This window comes from Bactrocera tryoni, chromosome 5 (assembly GCF_016617805.1).
Source record: "Bactrocera tryoni isolate S06 chromosome 5, CSIRO_BtryS06_freeze2, whole genome shotgun sequence".
Classification (NCBI taxonomy): domain Eukaryota; kingdom Metazoa; phylum Arthropoda; class Insecta; order Diptera; family Tephritidae; genus Bactrocera; species Bactrocera tryoni.
Genome location: NC_052503.1, coordinates 23,675,169 through 23,695,629, shown reverse-complemented (window position 1 = coordinate 23,695,629; position 20,461 = coordinate 23,675,169). Strand labels below are relative to the sequence as shown.

The 20,461-nt window shown below is 40.3% G+C and overlaps 2 protein-coding genes across 6 annotated transcripts in view; one reads left to right on the top strand and one right to left on the bottom strand.

Moving 5' to 3' along the window:
- Positions 1-17,138, top strand: part of LOC120778467 (protein furry) — a 141,228-nt gene extending 124,090 nt beyond the window's left edge. For 3 of the 5 annotated variants that reach the window (XM_040110277.1, XM_040110275.1, XM_040110274.1), the window contains 16 exons: positions 310-415; positions 3,320-3,461; positions 3,614-3,759; positions 3,901-4,066; positions 4,218-4,341; positions 6,643-7,188; positions 7,326-7,871; positions 7,966-8,102; positions 8,183-8,398; positions 9,166-9,672; positions 9,730-10,359; positions 10,817-10,846; positions 13,851-14,819; positions 14,891-15,136; positions 15,219-15,585; positions 16,453-17,138. In XM_040110277.1, coding sequence (XP_039966211.1) covers positions 310-415; positions 3,320-3,461; positions 3,614-3,759; positions 3,901-4,066; positions 4,218-4,341; positions 6,643-7,188; positions 7,326-7,871; positions 7,966-8,102; positions 8,183-8,398; positions 9,166-9,672; positions 9,730-10,359; positions 10,817-10,846; positions 13,851-14,819; positions 14,891-15,136; positions 15,219-15,585; positions 16,453-16,649 — 5,075 coding nt within the window. In that variant the 3' untranslated portion in view covers positions 16,650-17,138. The remainder of the gene's footprint in view (positions 1-309; positions 416-3,319; positions 3,462-3,613; positions 3,760-3,900; positions 4,067-4,217; positions 4,342-6,642; positions 7,189-7,325; positions 7,872-7,965; positions 8,103-8,182; positions 8,399-9,165; positions 9,673-9,729; positions 10,360-10,816; positions 10,847-13,850; positions 14,820-14,890; positions 15,137-15,218; positions 15,586-16,452) is intronic. The other 2 variants (XM_040110279.1, XM_040110276.1) reach the window with 1 other exon arrangement.
- A 1,495-nt stretch (positions 17,139-18,633) lies between these two features.
- LOC120777741 (peptidyl-prolyl cis-trans isomerase D-like) lies at positions 18,634-20,461 on the bottom strand. Its single transcript, XM_040109232.1, has 6 exons — positions 20,350-20,461; positions 20,032-20,276; positions 19,780-19,968; positions 19,597-19,725; positions 19,248-19,526; positions 18,634-19,190 (listed from the first exon to the last, which is right to left on the bottom strand). The coding sequence occupies exons 1-6, from the start codon at positions 20,423-20,425 to the stop codon at positions 18,972-18,974; spliced, it is 1,137 nt and encodes a 378-aa protein (XP_039965166.1). The 5' UTR covers positions 20,426-20,461; the 3' UTR covers positions 18,634-18,971.

Here is a 20,461-nt window from a genome sequence, read left to right as displayed (position 1 = left end):
GGGAAGAATAATAATTATGTCTTGACACTGAAGAAGATTTAACAACAAAAATAATAAAAATAATTGCACATTATTTATTTATATTCTTGTAATTTCTAAAGGCCTCTTAAATTTATGCTAACACTATTTATTTGTTGTAAAAATATTTACGATGGGTACAAAATTTATCGCCAAGCAACGACAGCTATTGAAAAATCTTTTATATTTTTAAAACTGCCGTCCATAACGTTTTTAATTCGAAGACCAATCGAGTCGCAGAAATAATTATATTTACTTATAGATTTATTATTCTTTTTCTAATATACTTAGGTCAAGCAGTTGGCGGAATCAATGACTCGCGCATACAGGACTTAATTGTGGAGAAAGGTACTATCCATACGAAGCGTCACAGTGGCGAAGATCCCATCAAAACAGGGTGAGTAAACGTTGTGATGACTTTTGGTAGCTTCGATAAAATTGTGTTTATTCGAAGTGGTCCTGGCGTTCAATCGCATTGTTAGAATTTTGTAATAGAAACTGATGGGTAATCAAATAGGATCACATTTGAGAAACTACACATTTTGTATATGTGACCTGGTCTACGAAAAGGGAGCTAACTTGCGAAAACTAGTTTTCTGTTAAAAGCTGTCAGTTTCTCGTAATCTCATTAATTGTTCGCCTTTTTTTTGACACCTAAGCCCCCTTTCCGTAGACCAGGTCACATATACACATTAGAGCTGGACGATTTACAAGAGACCAAAAAAACGAAAAAATCACGTACATATGTGGGAAATGTGCTACGGATCATTCTAACCAATTTCGCTTAAGAGACTATCGTTTTAAAACCGGTTTCGAGCCAGTGTTTTTTAAGGCGAAGTTTTTTTTCGAGCATTACCCCTGTCGGCCAGCTTTTCAAGCTCTTCGTACTTACGCATTTCGGCCCCTCTCTTTTTTTGTCTGCAAATCCGCCTCGGCTTCCCTCTTCAACTCTCGGTATCTATCACATCCCGCACGTGTTGTGTTCGATCGTAACGTTGCGAGGTAGGCAGCCTTTTTTCTCTCCGCTGCAGCACGGCACTCCTCGTCGTACCAGCTGTTCTTTTGCATTTTCCGAAAACCAATGGTTTCGTTTACAGCTGTACATAAGAAGCTTGAAATGTTGTCCCACAGTTCCCTTATACCGAGTTGCTGATGAGTGCTCTCAGGCGTGCAAATCGGGTAGAAAATCGTTCAACTGCTTGTTGTGATTGCAGCTTTTCGATGTCGAACCTTTCTTGTGTTTATTTGAGTTTTTTGCTGCACAAAGGCTGGTCTTATTTTGTCTACAACAAGATAGTGATCCGAGTCGATGTTAGGACCTCGAAGCGTACGCACCTCTAAAAGCCTTGAGAAAAACTGATAAATACGGGGACAGCCAGTTAGCGTGGTGAAATTTCCTATGATGGAATTTAGTACTACAGACAACCAAAAATTCGGACCCCAGCGAAGTCAATCAGCCTCAACCCATTTGGGAATGTTTCATCGTGGCAACTGAATTTACCTACTGTTGTGCCAAAGATATTTTCTTTGCCCACCTTGGCGTTAAAGTCGCCAAGCACGATTGTGACATCGTGGCGGGGGCAGCTCTTATAGGTGCGCTCCAAGTGCTTATAGAAGGCATCTTTGGCGTGAATGGCAAGACTCGGTGACGGAGTCTCTTTTCCACTACGAATTTGCGCTCCACTGTAGTAAATGCCAGAAGGATCTACTCGCCTCAGTCCCTGTCTCGTCCATCGCAGGTCTTGGACGGCGGTGATGTCAGCCTTTATTTTTACGAGGTCATCAACCAGCTGGGCAGCAGTATCCTCCCAACTAAGAGATCGGACATTCCAGGTGCATACCCTTAAATCGTAATGCTTAATGCGTTTGCCATGGTCATTCTCAAAAGGGCGTTTGCCATGGTCATTCTCAAAAGGGGGGTCTCTCGTCTGAGGCTGTTATTTCTTTTTCATTGGGGCGTTTCTTTACGTGGGCGGTCCCAAACCCAGCACACAACTCTGGGTAAAGATGGTTCATCTTCTCACTTTAGCTCGAATTCAAACGGAATTCCTTTGCTACCCATAGGATACTTGGTCCGGAAGTCGTGAGCTGCTTAGGCCATATGTATGTAAAAGAATCGTTTCTGGACACTCCCAATTGAAAGGCACTCAGAGAACTTTCCTCACTTGCGTGAAGTTATACTTTTGACTCCATCCTCCTTTATTTCATTTCGAGTTTACATTTAATGATGACTTACACCGTTTCTCAAATATATGCCATTTCTTTGGAAGTTAATCACAGCGGAGGTATTGTCATTCATATGTTCAGAAGTTTTACAAAGTTTGTGAGATTAGATATTTTTTTTTTGAAAAGGTCAGAGTTCAATCATATCTATACTTCAATTTATATCGTTTAGCTTACATAGAGATATGCGATGAAACGGCGTTACGCATGGTACAGTTATTAAAAAAGTTTGCTTTAAGCTAGTCACGAAGTTTGTAATATCCAGAAGAAAGCCTCGGAGACTCTATAAAAAATATTTACGAAGGATCAGTGCTATGAGCTGAATCGATTTAGCCATGTCTGTCTCTCTGGTCGTCCCTCGGTTTTTGAAACATCGCTCTGAAAATTTTCACATCTCCTTTTCTCACCAGGAAGATGCCTATTTGTCGGAACCACCGATATCGCACCCTTATAACATATAGCTATCATACTAACTAAATGCTCAAAATCAAGTCCTTGCATCGAAATCTTTTTTATTTGACAAGATATCATCACAAAAATTTTCACGGATTATTATCCAAAAGATTACTACAATATCTGAATAATTTTTTCAGATCGGACCACTATAGTGTCTAGCTGCCATACAAACCTGAAAGATCAAAATAAAATTCTTGTGTATAATTTTTTATTTGTTATGGCCTATTGTCCAATGCAACGCCCCAATCAGCAACATATTGTTCTGTTCATATTTCTGTTATAGCTTATAGTTGCAGTACAAACTGACCAATCAAAGTCAATATAAAAATCCTTTTATGCTATTATAGCTTCGATACAACCTGAGTTAAAATTCTTTCTTGTTATTAATAAATGTTGCCTACATTTAAGCGCAATATGTATTATATTTAGCCAAGTCACATACCAAAATTAAAGCTTACTTATTCTATTCCAGTTTTCTCATTTTTGTTAATTTTGTTTTAGAAATTGCTTCGCTACTTTTAAATTCTCTTTTCTATAATTAAAGTCAATGACTATTGCCTGCTCATATTTGAGGAAATTATTATTACGCAATCATTCATATATTTTTATAATTATTTCGCAGAACCTGTAAATCCGATAGCGGCATACGCGCCTTCACACAAACTACAAACAATCGACCGCCGCGCGGTGCTGACAAGATACGCGCTGCCTCCGGGCCATCGATACTGCCGCGACCCGAGGACATATTAATTAATGATGCGGAGGTAATATTTCCCACACACACATACACACTTACATGTATGCGTAACTGTCTGAAGACATGCGTATTAATTGATTTACTGTATTTTTCAACGTTTTTAACATCTTCAACTTCCTATTTATACACACACACACACACACACACACACACACACAGCTGCGTCAGGAGGAGAACGTCGAGCTGCGTTCGGCAGACGCGCCACTGGCACCACATCCACTGCCCATGCCGGAGTATGGCGGCTACTTCGCGCCACTCACCGAGTTCCTACCGGACGTCAGCCTGCCAATCAGCGGCTTCCATCGGTTAGTAACAATTGCATAATGCCGCCGTCCGCGCGGTTGCCACTCTGTGCCGGAATCCTTACATTTTCCTTTCTTCTCTTTATTTATCATAACTCCATGCCTGTGCTTATATATGTATATGTGTGTGTGTTGTACTTGTAGCTGTAACGTCGCCGTGATGCTGTTAACGGACATTGTTGTCGACGGCATTCCGGGCATTGATTGGACTTTGCATTTACCGTTGATGTTGCACATTTTATTTTTGGGCCTCGATCATACGCGCGTCATTGTGCGCGAGCACTGCAAGCAGCTTTGCATTAATTTGCTGGTAAGTCGCCTTTCTTTGGCTTCCTGCTGGAGCTATGTGTGTGTATGTGTATGCCACACATACTCTCGTACTTTTGCAGGTGTATGTGTTGTTGTATAACTGTGCTTTTTAATGATTTCAATTTAATTTGCGCGCTCCGCTTTCATTGCAGATCGTTTTGGCCGAGCATAATGACCATCTGACCGTCGCTCGTATTCTGCTGAATAGCGAAACAACAAAACTGGACTTGGGACTAACGGTGCCGTCATTGCCCGTCATTGATAATGTGTTTACAGGTATTATTTACGTTTGCAGATAATTACAAAGCGAAGCAAAATCGAAATTACGATTTCATTGAAACAGCCATTACATGCTATATATTAGGGTGGTGCCATTTTTACAAAAATATAATATGATTTTTTTCGATTTTCGAAATAATTCGAACAACTGATAGATGAATCTAAATTTGAACAAGTAAGGAAGGGCTAAGTAATGGTGCAACCGAACATTTTATACTCTTGCAAAATGTACCTTACCTTACGATGTAAAACGTCAAGCAGAGGATCGGAATCTAAGCAATTTTATATATAGTATACATACATCATATCAATTATACACTGACCTACACACACATACCTACATACATATATGTACATATGTATATTCGGCATAAGATTTCTTAGAAAAATCAAAATCATTATACATAGTCATTATACAAAATCTACCGGATGTTCGCAAATCGTATTAATAGTTACATGGGGGCTAGGCACAATGATATACTGTTAGAAGTAAAATACGTTCTGAAATGTTCTTTGAGATAACTCAAATAATGGCCGATATGTCCAGCATAAAAGCATCAAGAAGTTCGAAAATCTTTATATTAGGTACATACATATATGGGGGCTCGGGGAAGTATTGACCCGATTCCACCCATTTTGAATATACAGAATTACTACTGCAGGAAAATTATTATTTCTGAATTTCTATTGCTGTATCTCACACATTGACTGATAATTTCGAACAAAAGTCAACTATATGTACTGGGGTCCACATATTCGGTACCTATGTATATGTAGTCTGAAACAGTTTTAATTGGATGTGAACAATTTTTTGTCATACGATATCATACACTAAAGGCACTATTCGTGCAAGGTTTAATCCCGTTATATTAATTGCTTCTTGGTTTATGTACTGGAAAGTAAAAGAATCAAGTGGAATTTAAAATTGTTCTATATGAGAAGTAGGCGTGGTTATTGTCGGATTTCGCTCATTTTTTACAATGTGACATAGCAATATGAAAAGAAAACCGCGTTTAAAATTTTGTCGAAATCGTTTGGTCGGGTCCTGAGATATGGAATTTCTCCAAAAAGTAGGCTGTGTCACGCCCATTGTCCAATTTTTACCCCGGTCCCTATAAAGCCTTGTCATACCATTCCAGCGGCAAATTTTTGAGACTCTGGCGTATTTAGTTATTGATTTATCGCGCTTTTAGTAGTTTTGAACAGCAACGGTTATATGGGGAGTGAACGGGGTTTTCATCCGATTTCATACTATCGGTAGGAGTTCGTGTAATATTCGTGCTGAGCGAATTTGGTTGTTGTAGCTTTAGTGGTTTAGGATATACATATGTACATTAAACTTGTTAGAGGGCGGGGCCACGCCCACTTAAAAAAAAATTTTCCACTTGACCCTTGCTACTGCAATCCCCTGTGCCAAATTACAGTTTTATATCTTAATTTGATGCTTGGTTATGGCATTTTATAGGTTTTCGGTTAATGGCGATTTGTGGGCGTGGCACTGGTCCGATTACGCCCATCAACGAACTCGATTTTTTTTTGTACTGTGCAAGCACTAGACCAATGGAGATCCAACTCAGTTCTATTCCGATTATGAAGTAGTTGGAAGCTATTTCTAGCAGATTTCAGAAAGTGAAAGTATTGTTGTTGTAATGGAATTTCTACCGTTGCTGTAAAATAAATGTACATAGCATTTCCTCCAAATATTTTTTAAAAAACTACCCTTACACGAGTATAAATACACTACTTCACGTTAGAAATACATCCGAAGGTTCGAAATTTCCCGAAGCAAAATGAACCCTGATTTTTATCCCGTCAAGAACTATCATATTTTCTAACGTTATAACAATAACAACTAAGATTAGTGTCATAAAATTTAAAATCTAGAGTGAATATAAAAAAAAAACTATTTATAGAGTTGCCACCTGCCGTTAAATTGTTTGAAAAAAAAAAATTATAAAAGAAACATGTGCACGACAGTTTAATACTAAGTTTACACTTTAGTAATAAAAGCTTGAATTTAAAATTTTCTAAAACACAGCGTTGCCACCCTAAACCAATTTCAAATATGGATGACAAAATAAAAAGTAAAGTAGTTTGATTATGAAATTTGCGATACTAAAAAAGTATCATTAAAAATATATGGGAATGGCGTTGCCACCTGGACAGAAATATGAAAAAATATAAATTTTTTTAAATATTTTATTTTTAATTTTTTCATTTAATTATCATTTTCCATTTATTTAAAACTTATTATTATTTTATTCAATAACTTTTCCGCCATTTCACTTTCGATTTTAGAATCTCATCAGGAATTCGACAGTTATTTGTACAACGTGAACCCCTGCAGCTTGCCGCTCTCCAATTCAAGCGTCATACACGGCATGAGTCATAATGTTGCCGCTACGTTGACGGCCGCCAACTTGCAAAATGTGCATGCAACATTTTACAACAACGTTACACAGCAGCAGCAACAACAACAAATCGTGCAACTACACACCAACTTGCAACAACCGCCGCCACTAAATGCCACAGTGCAAACGCAATTGCCACAACAGCAGCAGCAACAACAACCGCTGCAAGTGCTTGGTCAACAACAACAGCAAAATCAACAGTCCAATCAAGTGGCCACGCAACAGCATCAAGTTGTGCTGAATGTCGGCAACATACAAATAAATCCGAACACTTCAGAGAACTCCGAAGTGCCGCTGATAATAACCGACGAGAATGCGCCGCCACAGCCCGGACCCACCATGCTAATCTCGCATGTAATCAAAAGTTTACTAAAGTTTCTCGCACAAGACACCTGCCAGCCCTTGTGGAACTACGAGGATATCACCGCCAAAGGTGCGTCCTACGTGCATGCGGCCTTATAAAAACCGTTATGCCACGCGCTGCTTCGTTGAACTTTGCAACAAATTTATTTGATTATTTGCGTGTACTTTGTGAAAATTTATTAGCTACTCTCTATCTTCTGATTGCAGTGTGGATGGTGAAGTCCGCCGAGCAGCTAAGCTGCTTCCTCAAGCACATGGTGAAAGTGTTTGCCGACAGCTATCCGCAGGCACGCATAGCGGAGCGTTGGGCACAGACGGCGCTGCAATTGGGCTTATCTTGCTCGTCACGTCACTACGCTGGACGTTGCCTGCAGATATTCCGCGCGCTCAATGTGCCCATCAACTCGCGTATGCTCTCCGATATATTGTCACGTTTGGTCGAAACGGTGGCCGAACAGGGTGAAGATATGCAGGGTTATGTTACGGAGCTGCTGCTGACGCTGGAAGCCGCCGTTGATAGTTTGGATTCCGACTTCCGACCGCTGGATGTCATGAAGGACATCTTCAAGAGCACGCCGAACTTGAATAACAAAGATGGCGGCCCCAATTCGATATTACCCGGCAAGAAGTCGCCTTCGGGTGGCATAGCACCGCAATCGCCGAACTTCTCCGTGCAGAGTCATGCACGCAGCACCAGCTATTCGGTGACATATTGCGCACGCAAGAGCACCAATTCGCCGTGCGACAAACAAGGTGCGTTCATTGGCACTCAAATCGTCAATATTAACAGTTACTTTTAATCACAATTTCATTTGCTTGTCTATAAATATTTGTTCTTCATTCACAGTTGAGTTGCGTAATCGCGCATCTGGCATGTCGTGCATGTCGGAGTTGGAGCGAAATGCCGCCAAGTTCGGCGGCTCGGCTCTGTCACGCTCGCGCAGCGCTCAAAGTTTGAAAATGCTGGGTGACAGCGCCACGCAGGTATTTAATTAGCCTCAAACTTTTCTAATATTACTGTTAATGCTCATACCTCTTCTTCTTCTTTTACTTCTTTCACACAGGATGACAAAATGACCATACTGGCTCAGCTCTTTTGGTTGTCGGTTTCACTCTTGGAGAGCGATTATGAGCATGAATTTCTTCTGGCTGTGCGTTTGTTGACACGTGTGTTGCATCGTTTGCCCCTCGATCGGCCTGATGCTCGGGATAAAGTTGAAAAGCTGCAACAACAACTCAAATGGACCGGTTATCCGGGTGTACACGCGCTGCTATTGAAGGTAAAGTGTGATATGACTAAAGGAAAAGGAATTTAGCGAATGCCAAATTTGTCGTAACTCAAAAAATCAAAAAAATTTTGCGGTTTTTACTTTATACTTCTTATAATCGAATCAATCTCTGGACACGCTGAGCCATAACTTATTTGACCTGTAAGGAAGCCTTTTAAGCGAGTTGGCCATTCCTGCTGCGCTGTTGATTCGGATTCACCCCGGTTACGTGAACCGGGCTGTCATAGAAACGGACTATTACTTCGAAACTCATAGATCGTGCACCGCATCACTGGGACCACTGCGATCACTAAGACCACTAGATTGAATCCGATCAGTCTAGGAACAACTATATATAGAATATATATGGGTTATATATCCGTTAGAACTAAGAGTAGCTTGCTCTTCTTTAGTGGTCCGGTTCCGACAAAGGTGCAGTTTCTTGAAACGAAACGAACAAATGTAAAAATCAGAAAGATATCTCGGAAACTAAGAGCTTAGTTTTAGCGTATATAAAGACAGACGGACGGACGGACACACCGCTTCCACGACAGTCGGGTCTACGTAACCGGAACGGAACCGGATTTTTTTCCGGCCAAGGACTGTCAACTCGGCAGATTTCTGCCGCTACGACAACAACAACTGACGGACAGACACTCTTTATAGGCTTCGCCTCTGGTGTCACAAACTTCCTAGAAAACTTAATATACATTGTTGAAAATATTAATATACCGTTATTCATATTCAAGACAACATAATCATAATCTCTTCATTTCCAGGGTTGCACACACACCTCAACATATGAACCCACCATAACGCTACTCTCACAATTCGCACCCATGCTCAACTTGCCCGTCTGCGATCCCACACAAAGCTGCGCCTTTCCCATGAACGTCATCTCGCTGCTGCCATACATGCTGTTGCACTACGAGGATGCCAATGAGATTTGCATACGCAGCGCCGAGAATATTGCACAGGTTTCATCGGAACTTGGCGCCAAATTGGAGAACCTCGGCACAGTGATGACGCTCTACAGCCGCAAGACATTCTGCAAAGAATCGTTCCAGTGGACTAAGTGTGTGGTGAAATATTTGCATGACACCTATGCACACATGGGTCTACATATGTTGGCCTTTCTGATAGAGGTGCTCGAGAAGGGACCGCAACAGATACAGGTGCCGGTACTGAATGTGATACATTGCATGTTGCACTATGTGGATCTCTCCGCGCCGCAAGCGCAAACCATCAATAGCGATTTATTACGCGCAATCGGCAAATATTTGGACGTGAGTAACTTTGGTATATTTACCGTTATATTAAATTAATTTTTATCATCTCCGCAGACCGTCAACTGGAAGGACGCATTGAAGATACTGAAATTGATTGTGACACGCAGTTCGTCGCTGCAAGTGGTGCCGCCAAGCGAAGGTTGTAGCGCCGGTTTATCGTTGTCTTTCTATGGCACATATCCGGATTCGGATATGTTCTGTAAAAAGGAACTTGCTGGTCGCACCATGGAATTCACCTTCGACGTGTCGCAGACACCGCTCATCGGTCGACGCATACTGCTCAAAACCGATGACAATCCCGCCATTACCGGCGGCACCAACTCATCGAACGCCTCTACAAACACCACCGTAACCACAGCGAGCAGCGCCACCGTCTTAAATAACGCCGGCGTTGGTGTATCGAGCGCTGTGGGTGCGCAATCACGCAACGTCGGCAATATGACGGCAGCGGCACAGGGCAATTACAGCACGTCAGCGGGCGGTGCACACTTGCAGCAGCAGCATAACAACAGCGCTGTGGGCACACCAAACTCACCACGCCGCAGCGCCAGTCTTTCACCGGCCGACTCGGCTTCGCTTAGCGGCTGGAAGCGTCCATGGATGTCGCAGGGTCGCGTACGCGAGTGTCTAGTGAATCTGCTAACCACTTGCGGTCAACGCGTGGGCTTGCCGAAGTCACCATCGGTGAGTATGCGCTGCCTGTGTGCCATATACTCAACACAGCCGAACGTGCGTGTGCTTTTCATGCACCGTTTCAGCGCGCATCTGCTGTGTAATGTACTTTTTGCAGCTAAATTGTTAGGCGCTTATTGTTTAATAAGCCGTTTTGCTTAGTGCTGCCACCTTTTCGGCCAGTGCTATGTTGAAATTATTTGAAATTTCGTTTTGTTTTTCGTTAACTTGCGTTGAATTGCATGCTGATTTCTTAATTGGTTATACATACATACATATATAATGATTTCCCCTTATGCCCTTCTTCTTCATTAGGTGTTTCACATGATATTTTATGAGACATAATATTGTATTCATCATAAATTATTAACCTTGCGATACCCGCTTACCATTTCTTATTTTATTTCCATGTTAAATTCGTTTCGTGATATACAAACAATTATTGCTCCATGTCAAAATTGTGTTTCAGGATGATTTCATTAACTCTATTTGCTCAAAGGTAGGCGTATGAACCACTTTTTTCAAATTTTATTAATCCTACACGAACTTCTAGCGTTTACTTTGGCTTCGCTTTTTTGTTGTTGTATCACAATTTATTTTTTGTTTTCGTCGCATTCTTCATCATTCGTTTGCTTTTGTATTTTGGTTTTTTTTTCTTTATCGTTGCTTTTGTTTTTATTTTTTTTATGTAAATGTTATTTTTAATCAGTGTGTGTGTTCGATTGCGTTTGCTAGTAGCTTGCGGCCGCTTGCTGATGCTTTGACCCCATTTATGAAAAAAATATTTAGGTCGAGCTTGAGCTTGCATTCTTGAGGGTGAAAATTAATAGGTTTTATATTAGTATACTTTTTTAACATCGCCAATATGATCTTTATAAATTTCCCAAAAATTCTCATGGGTTAATTTGAAATTACTCAAAGAGAAATGTAGGTGATTTTTTGAAAAAGGAGCGTCTTGTGCCTCAACAAGATCGGTAGTTTAACCGATGAACATATTTATTTATGTGTTACTTAAGCCTATGAACATTAAGTCTGTAAGAAGAATATTAGAAAATTATAGCTTAACTTAGAATTATGGCATAAGAAATTGCAATTAAACAATTAGGTAACTTAGCTAAAAAACAGAATCAACGGTTTTAAGGAAGGAAGCTCCAGAGTGAGAAAAATCAATTAGAACTTGCTCAGAAATCGAGCTAAACTCACGCACAGCACGCTGGAGAGAACATAATCTGCAAATTCAGTTTACAGTAAAATGGGAAAAGAGACCTGAGGCTAGGCTGAGGAATATTGAAATTAATTTTTTCTAACCAATAACTATACAGTCAATAACTCCATTAATAACATTAAAAACAAATGAAAGGTAGAGCACAGACCGTCGATTTTCGAGTGACTTAACGTTTAATAACAATAAAAGTGATTCATAAAACGGTATGGGGTCAACAAACTTTAAGGAGTGTAGGGCAATTTTAATACAGAATAGAATCATCATTGTCAAGTAATATTAGGTTAGGTTAGCTTAGATGGCTGATCAAAGCTCGTTCGGAGCTTTTATATGTAATCTTTGTTGAAGCCATAGAAAAAAAAACTTTGTTTGAACATAGCCGAATTAGAAAAACGCTTCGTAGCCAAAACAAATTTGCACAGGCATTTAATTTCCATTCCCGCCAGTTCAGTGAGATGTCTGATGGTATGCGCTCCAGTCAAGAAAGAAGTGTTGAGTTGTTTCCAACTCATCTTCTTCCATACAGCTTCTGCAGATGACGTCTGATAAGATTCCCAGCCTAACTGCTTGAACCCCAATAGGGCAATGGCCTGTTAAAATCTCCATAACTAGGAAGACACTAGCCTTACTGAGGCCAAAGAGATCAATAGATCTCTTGCGATCGATCTTGCTCAGCGTTGGCCAAGCTTCCGCGAAGCCCAGTTACCTAGTAGTAGAACACAAGAGGATACGGAAGCACCGATCCGCTCCTATTCGGTTATAAGGAGCCTTTTCTTGCTTTACAATTTTCTGCCATTCTGTTAATGAGTTCAAGGCTAATATCGCAGCTCTGCTGTCTGAGCGGATGGTCACTTCTCTGAAGGAGGCTGCACTTCAGAGCAGTAAATCTATGGCGACCTTTATGGCTGCAACCTCGGCTTGGAAAACATTGCAATAGTCGGGAAGTCTGAAAGGGGATTTAATAGAGAGCTACTGACAGTAAACCAATCCACCGACCTTCTCCCCAAACATTGAATCATCCACAAAGGAGCTCACTGCCCCTCTTCTCCAACGGCTTCTTCCCATCCACAACTCCCTCGGTATATAAGAGAAAGAGCCGCCAACGTTCGGCTTGGCGACTCCATGAATCAAGCGATCCGGTATGAAGTCAGAGTATGTAAGGATTTCCGAGTGTTCAGACACGTGTTCTTTTAGAAAGCCAGATACTCTGAGCCTGATAGCAACTTTCGCAGCCATACACCTTCCGACGACGGCAATATGTGCAATATGGCGTTAAATGACATTGTTAGAGTGGTTTGAGTGCACCACACATGTTGATGAGCACCGCCTGTTGAACGCTCTCGAGTTTCTTTGCAAATGTGGTCTATCCTAGAGCACTCCACTACATAAAGACTTCATAGAACATAATGGGATTGACTATGGTGTCGTAGAGCCAGAGGAGCACTTTCGGCGAGGGACCCTAGTTTTTGCCAATGGCTCCTCTAAAGTTATACAAGGCGATCGATGCCTTTCTTGGTCTCTTTTCGATATTCGGCTTCCATTAAAGCTTCTATAAAGTAATATTAAATGAGGACGAAGCTCGCGATGAACTGCTAAGGTGAATATCTACCTCGTTGTTCAACAGAACAGGGTACCAAAATTTGGCTGGAGTAATTCTTGGATATAGTTGTTGAGCCCATAAAATCCAAAAACTTCGCGCCGACGACGAAACAAAGTACAAAAATGTGTTCAAATTTAACTTAGAAGCTAGAAAAGTAGTTGGTCACTTGCTTTCAGTGTATGCTAGATTTTATAGAATTTCGCTAAAATACGAGTCGCGCCTAATTGTAGGCTATCCATTTTATGCAATGTGCGCAAGCTTTCGATGGCCGCTTTACATACTTGATTCGAACCGAAACTGTTTTTATTATAAAATTTCCAAATTATTTCGTTGTTTCTGTTGTTGTTTTCAACTTTGCTTACACTTGCCACATTGACTGTTGACAGCAGTCACTGAGCACATCGATCTTAACGGGATCCATTGCAACCAGACAAAGCGTAAGCGTTATTATATTTTTCTTTTTATCGGTTATCTTTAAATTTATTTATATAGTATATATATGCATATACATATATACTCGTATATATATGAAATGATTTTTTTGTGCTTTAACCGTGCAGCGGATGTTTCCAAAACACAAATACACCATGCACTTGCATTTGTATTGAAAGCGTTGTTGTCTGCAGCGTGTTCATGTTTAACCTTAAAAATAGCACATAACACTCGCTCTCTATTATGCAGGTGATCTTCAGTCAATCATCCGATTTAATGGAACGTCAATCGTCGGCTGCTTCCTCCACGGAGGAGACTTCTGGCCCACAGGGTGATCTGAGCAGCGGTTCACGCCGTGACGACGGTCAACCCGACTTTACCGTGTTCAAAGATTTCGATTTTCTCGAATACGAAGACAGCATTGCCGGCGAATCCACGGACAATTTCAATTGGGGCGTAAGGCGGCATCAACTCTTCGAGGGCGATGAAGAGCGCCTCACCTGCGGCAGTGGCATTGGCGGTGGCGGCGGTTCCAATAAAGGCGGTCATTCGTCTGCGTTGGAGGATAGTTTCAGCGAAAAGACACCTATATTAAGTAAACGACGCCGACAGACGGCAGACGATTCATCCGATGAGGATGGTGAATCGGAATCACCCATCGACGAAGATCATCGGCAATCATTTATGAAATCCGCCTACAATGTCGGTCCACCTACATCGTTGAGTCTGCGCGAGCGGCGACGACGCAATTCGGTTTCACGCAGCGACACGAGCGGTTCCAGTGCAGGCGATTTGGGTGATATAACACCATGCAATGCATCGCCACATTTGCCTGGCATAATACGATTCGGTGCGCCCATACGCGATGAGGCGGAGGAGAACTGGCGCAAGCAACTGCAATTGATGCTGAGCAATCAGCCGTCCGCGCATACATCCGAATTGCTGATGCAATTGTATCGACTGATTAAAGAGTTGACCTTCAAGACGATCAGCATCTCGAAGGAGGCGAAAAAGTATTTTACCGGTATTGGTTCGCAATTGGGCAATCGCATATCTTTGTTCACCGATCTGCTCAGCTCGCGTGCCGATCCGCCGCGTGTGTGGTGCAGTGACATACAGACAACCACGCCGCGGCTCTTCGAAACGCTGCGTTTCAATGTCTTAGAAGTGCAGGAACATTTGGAGACCTTCTTCGATCGCAAGGATCAAGTGCTGGAGGTAAGTGTGTTGAAGCATTATAATGCAGTTAAACGATTTTGTTAATAAATGTATATTTTTTGGTTCTACAGTGCCTCGATGCAGTGAAAACATCTTGCAAACTGTCGCTCTTCAACGAAGCCGACGTGGCAGCGTCTAGCATGGAGTTGGCTACCAGCACCAATATCAGTTACATGACCTTCGATCCAGCCTCCTCCGAAGTAGTATTAGATCTTGGACGCGCTTTATACAAGCTTATGTTCCAGCTGCTGTTGCTCATCGAGTCGAATCACAAAATATCTTCGAATGTTGTTAATCACTTTAGGATTAATGAAAATGTACGGTTCTCGACACAAACACGCGATTTTATTATTATTTATTAAAATATTTTTAATTTGTTGCATGCCCTTTCGCTTGCAGATGCATGACATATCCGATTTATACGCGTTAGTGCGCGACGCTTTGGTCCGCAGCGTCAGTGAGGCCGAGCTCGAAAGTTTCGAAGCTGCATCGACATCCACCGAAGGCGAACATACGCCCACACCCTCCCCGGGCATACCGATGACTAGCGAGGAATTTGAGACGACACTGCAAGAGCTGATCGAGGCAAAGAAGTGGTCCGTGGCTATCACACATGTACGCCAATACAAACGCATCTCACAAATGACTGCGTCCAATCCGAACCTGACAATCTTCAGTTACAACAATTTGGATAGCCGTTTGAAATTCGATGAAATGTCTATTATATTGAACGCTTATGCGCAGAGTATCATGAAAGATCGCACAGGTATGCAAATTATTTTGAACTGAACTTTGCCTTAACCTCAAAAAATAGTTTCATACCTTGAAACACACTGAAGGAAGCTTCGTAGACCTTACAAAGTACATAAAAATTGTCAGCGTGGTGAGCTGAGTCGATTTAACCTGTCTGTCTGTATATACGTGAACAAGCTCCTCAGTTTTTGAGATATCGATCTGAAGTCTTGCACATAACCTTTTCTCCCTAAGACGTTGCTTATTTGTTGGAACCGCCAATGTCGAATCACTGTAATATATAGCTGCCATACAAACTGATCGATCAAAATAAAGTCTTTGTAGGGAAAACTTTTGTATTTGACGCGATATCTTCACGAAATTGGGCATAAATTATTATTCATGGCTACGGTACAATTTCCGAAGAATTTGCTCAGATCGGACAGCTATAGCATATACATAGCTGCCATACAAACTGATCGATTAAAATTTAGCTTTTGTATGTAAAACTTTTTTATTTGACGAGTTACCTTCCCGAAATTTCGCATCGATCATTGTTCGATGTAACTATACAATTTCCGAACATATTGCTAAGATCGGATCACTAAAGCATATAGCTGCCATACAAACTGATCGATTAAAATCTAATTTGTGTATGAAAAAGTTTTTTATTTGACGAGATATTTTAACAAAATCTCGCATTGATCATTGTTCAAAGCAACGGTACAGTCTCCGAACAAATTGCTCGGATCGAACCACTTTAACATATAGCTGTCATACAAACTTATCGCTTAAAATCAAGATAAAGCTCTTTTTCACCCCTTATGTTAGAACAAATGGACCTGATGAGGGTATTATATATTTCCTGAATTTAATTAATAAAATTTAATAATATTTACAGAGGCTTTCATCGTTTCGAAATCGGACTCTGAGCTCTTCGAGGTGTACGCTATCCTTTCGGAGAATTTATATCATGTCTCCAGCGCGCTCACGACCATGGAGATCAACATGAAGAGCTATTCGGGTAGTTCGGCTGCAGCAGCTGCTGCCATTGCGGCGGCAAGAGCGGAGAGTGGTGATGCAGTAACAAATCTCTAAGAATCCATTTAGTATTAATACTTTTATCGAGTGAATCATCAAGCGAAAATAATTAAAATAAATAATATTAATTAAAAAATAATAATTTTAAAATTAAAAATACATAAAGCATACATACATACATATACATAACTGTAAGAAAGACAACAACTATTGAGCAAATAACCGTGACACCGTTAATGAGCACATCGGTTAGATGAGGTTTTAGCAATAAGCACAGTGCACAAGCGAAAATAAGTGGTTAAATTTAGTTGAATATTTTAGTAAGTAACATTTAGTTGTGCAAATATATATGCGTAAATATATATTTTTTTGTTAGAAAGAGAGAAATTATTAACTATATATAATGCTAATTTATTTTTCACGCATGTAAATGCGAAAATTTTTGAAATTCGATTTGTTTACGTGCGCTGAGTATTGAAATTTTGTAAACGATTTAAATTCAATTTTATTGTGAAAAAATTTTGACACAAAAAACGTTTAGTTAAAAAAATTGCGTAAATTTAAATAATTTTATTTATTCAATTGCTGTTTTTTTTTAGAATTTATAATAATAAAATTATTGTGGTTAAGCGAAATTTAGTTAATCTTTCATTCAACAGGTAATTGGTGGCATAACTATTTCTTGAGGTTATCTTCATTAAACTGGATTGCGTTTGGTGCGCACAAGAATCTTTTGGAACGCGATTGTTTGCTGATCATCAGGAAGCAGTTCAATATGAAAAAAACTACTACAACAATTTTGATTTCAGGAAGCAGTTTAATATAAGCAAAAATAAAAAACAAAAACAACGACAATAATTTTGAATTCTATAGCTACAACACAAACTCAGTGCAAAATTTTTTTCAACTAATAACCGCCTATGTATTCAATCCAACAAGCAATTTCCAATAAGTAAAGTTATAACCTCAAAATTGATGGCCATAAAAGCAGCATTCTTTAAAATCTGATCTCCGTAAAATAGCAACTTAAAATCTTTATAGCTAAATATATGAGCAAAGCCGTTATTTTTCATTCCGAAGATAATTTCTGGATAGCATGTGGCAAGTGGTAATATCAGACAGCAGGTAAGAACCGTTCCTTTCTTTTAGATAGTAGTGACTCCATTAAGACCAGACTCTTGTACAACTACGGCCCCTACAATGCAAAATATTTCTTTGATAGACCCTTAATTCAAGCAACGTTGCCGAGTTTTCATTATAAGTGCTGCCTAGCTCAGTTGTTGAAGCGTTGATTAGATAAGTAAATGAGGGTTGCTCTGCGAGCTAGGGTCTATTGTGCGCTCGTTGATTTAGTCTATAGCCGATATGAATTCCGTCGTACCACATTTTTGGCTTCTAATTTGTCGTAATGAATAACGGGGCTTAAAGCCGTAATTTCCGAAATTTAATATATTTAACTTGAAGTTCAGCTGATGTTTTTGGGTTCAGGGTCTGTTATCTATAATGTACATAACTTGGTAAAATTGTAAAGTTGTTATTGTTGTTGTAGCGGCGAAATTCTGTCGAGTTCACACTCCTTGGCCGGATTCGTTATTGCAACGTTAAAGTTGAAATGTCTAACCTCCTCCAAATCTCCAATGAATTATTGTTAGGTTAGTGCGGTAGGCTACTCAATCGCGCATTGACCAGTTTTTGTAGTAATCCTTTACGATGCCTGCGCTTGTCGCGAATTTTAACAAAACATATGACCCCACTGACGATACCGCCTCCAGTGTCTCAAGCTGTGGGGCCACCAAATGCTTAAAGCGTACCCTTGCCAATGTACAACAAGTGTACGAGAGATGACGTTGTTGTAGCGGCAGTAAACGTTCTTGGCTGGATAAAAATTCAGGTCCGTTCCGGTAACTTGGACCCGACTGTGGAGGAAACGGCAAGATGATTCATTGTTTCCGTGGTGCCTTGCTCTTGGCTTTTGCTGCAGTCTTCTCCGAAGTTTTTGCCGAATTATTATCAATTTTCCACAAAATGTCTAACAACTGTATTTAATGTCTCTGAGTAGCCTCATTTTGTTTATTGCAAAACAATTTGTTGGTTTAACATGTATAATGGGATTTAAAAGGGCAAATATAAAACAGCCTTGTAGTATGTACTTAATATATGTACTTATTAATTATATGTGTGAATGTATGTTTGTTTGTATGTATATGCCTATCTATAATCTATATATTATAAATGTACTCCTTTTCAACAGAACAATTTACAAATAGTAAAAAATATATATGTACGAATATTATGTGAATGCATGTAGACAATAAAAAAGCAACAAATAAGCTTATTAAAATAGCATCTAACACGTTTTGTTAGTGAGGTCCACAATGGTTATTTGAATAGATTTTTCATCGCCTTCTTTTGTGATTGATTGTAGTTGGAGAGTAAACGCTTGGCGCGTGCCAATTCACTTAATATGCACTTATCACCGGGCGTTATTTCATTGGCATGATTTAAATCGGCAATCGCACATTCGTACTCTTTCAAACCGATATTCGCCTGACCACGGCGATAGTAGGCTTTGGCGTGGTCCTCATTTAAAAGAATCGCCTAAATATGAAGGATTGTATTATTTACACACAAACATAAAGTTGTGTGGGTACTCACCTCTGAGCTTGAATGTCTGGCCTCGAAATATTTTTGCAACTTCAACTCCACCGCCGCCAAATTTGTGTTATTAAGTACCGAGAATGCGTCTAACTTTTTTATATCTTCCTCAACACGTGGCGTAGGTTTGTGCTCCTTTTTATCGAAGCGTAAACGTAAGAGATTGTAGTAACGATTGCCCTTGCGATACTTACGACGCGCCTCGGGGAATTTTTGTTGCGTGAAAAAGTGATTGCCAGCAGTGCGTATGCTCGTTAGCAATTTTACCATATCTTCAATCTGCAAATATGCAAATTTAATTTATTTGTTAATAAAATTTTTACGCTGCTAATTAAACATATTTACGCACAGTGTATGACTCAAACTTTTTATCCCAGTCACGTGGATAAGGCGGCAATTTATCTTCAGTCTCGTCGTTGTCCCGAAAACCCCAATCCTCCCCTGGATGTATTTCGCCACAATCCGTAATTATTATATCCTGAAACGTGATTTTTACTAATCGAATTTTTTTAAGCATTATACTCAAACTAACCTCCTGCGGTTTACCATCATCCGACGTAACGAGCTCCATGTCGGACACAATGGATAGACCACGTAAAACTTTGCCGACGACCACATTGGTGCCGTCAAGGTTATTGCTCGACACAGAGACAACAAAGAATTGGGAATTGTTGGAGTTTGGCTCACCATAGTTAGCCATGCTAATAGCGCCTTCATCGTGCTGCGAAACAGTTTGTTGCAACATCAGCTGTATTGCTTTCGTATAAAGTCAATTACAACTTACATTTAAAGCGAAATTTTCATCCTCGAAAATCGGGCCATATATGCTCTCACCGCCGGTGCCATCATTATTGACTACATCGCCACTCTGTGCGACATACAAACGTGTTACCTTATGAAAACGCACGCCCTTGTAATGCAATTGTTTGCCCATTCTTCCATTGCCCATTTCACCGGTGCAGAGCGCACGAAAGTTTTCCGCAGACTTGGGCACAACATCTTTGCGCAGCTCTATTACCATTCGTCCAGCTAGACAACAGGTGCAACATTAACTCAGTTATTAGCATTTACTATGTTTTCTTAATGAAATTTATAATACTACCAAATTCATTTCCAATAGTGATATCCAAGTAGACCAAAGGATTGGTATCACACACCGGGTCCAACAATTTATCCATTTCTACCAGAAAGAAAGCACTTATCTCTTAAAAAGC

What these genes read in the sequence shown, in the direction of transcription:
- LOC120777741 (XM_040109232.1), bottom strand. Translation starts at nt 20,425, where the DNA reads ATGGATAAATTGTTGGACCCGGTGTGTGATACCAATCCTTTGGTCTAC. An exon ending in ATGATGGTAAACCGCAGGAG is followed by an intron (nt 19,726 to 19,779) that starts GTTAGTTTGAGT and finishes ATCACGTTTCAG; the next exon opens with GATATAATAATTACGGATTG. An exon ending in AAAAGTTTGAGTCATACACT is followed by an intron (nt 19,527 to 19,596) that starts GTGCGTAAATAT and finishes GCATATTTGCAG; the next exon opens with ATTGAAGATATGGTAAAATT.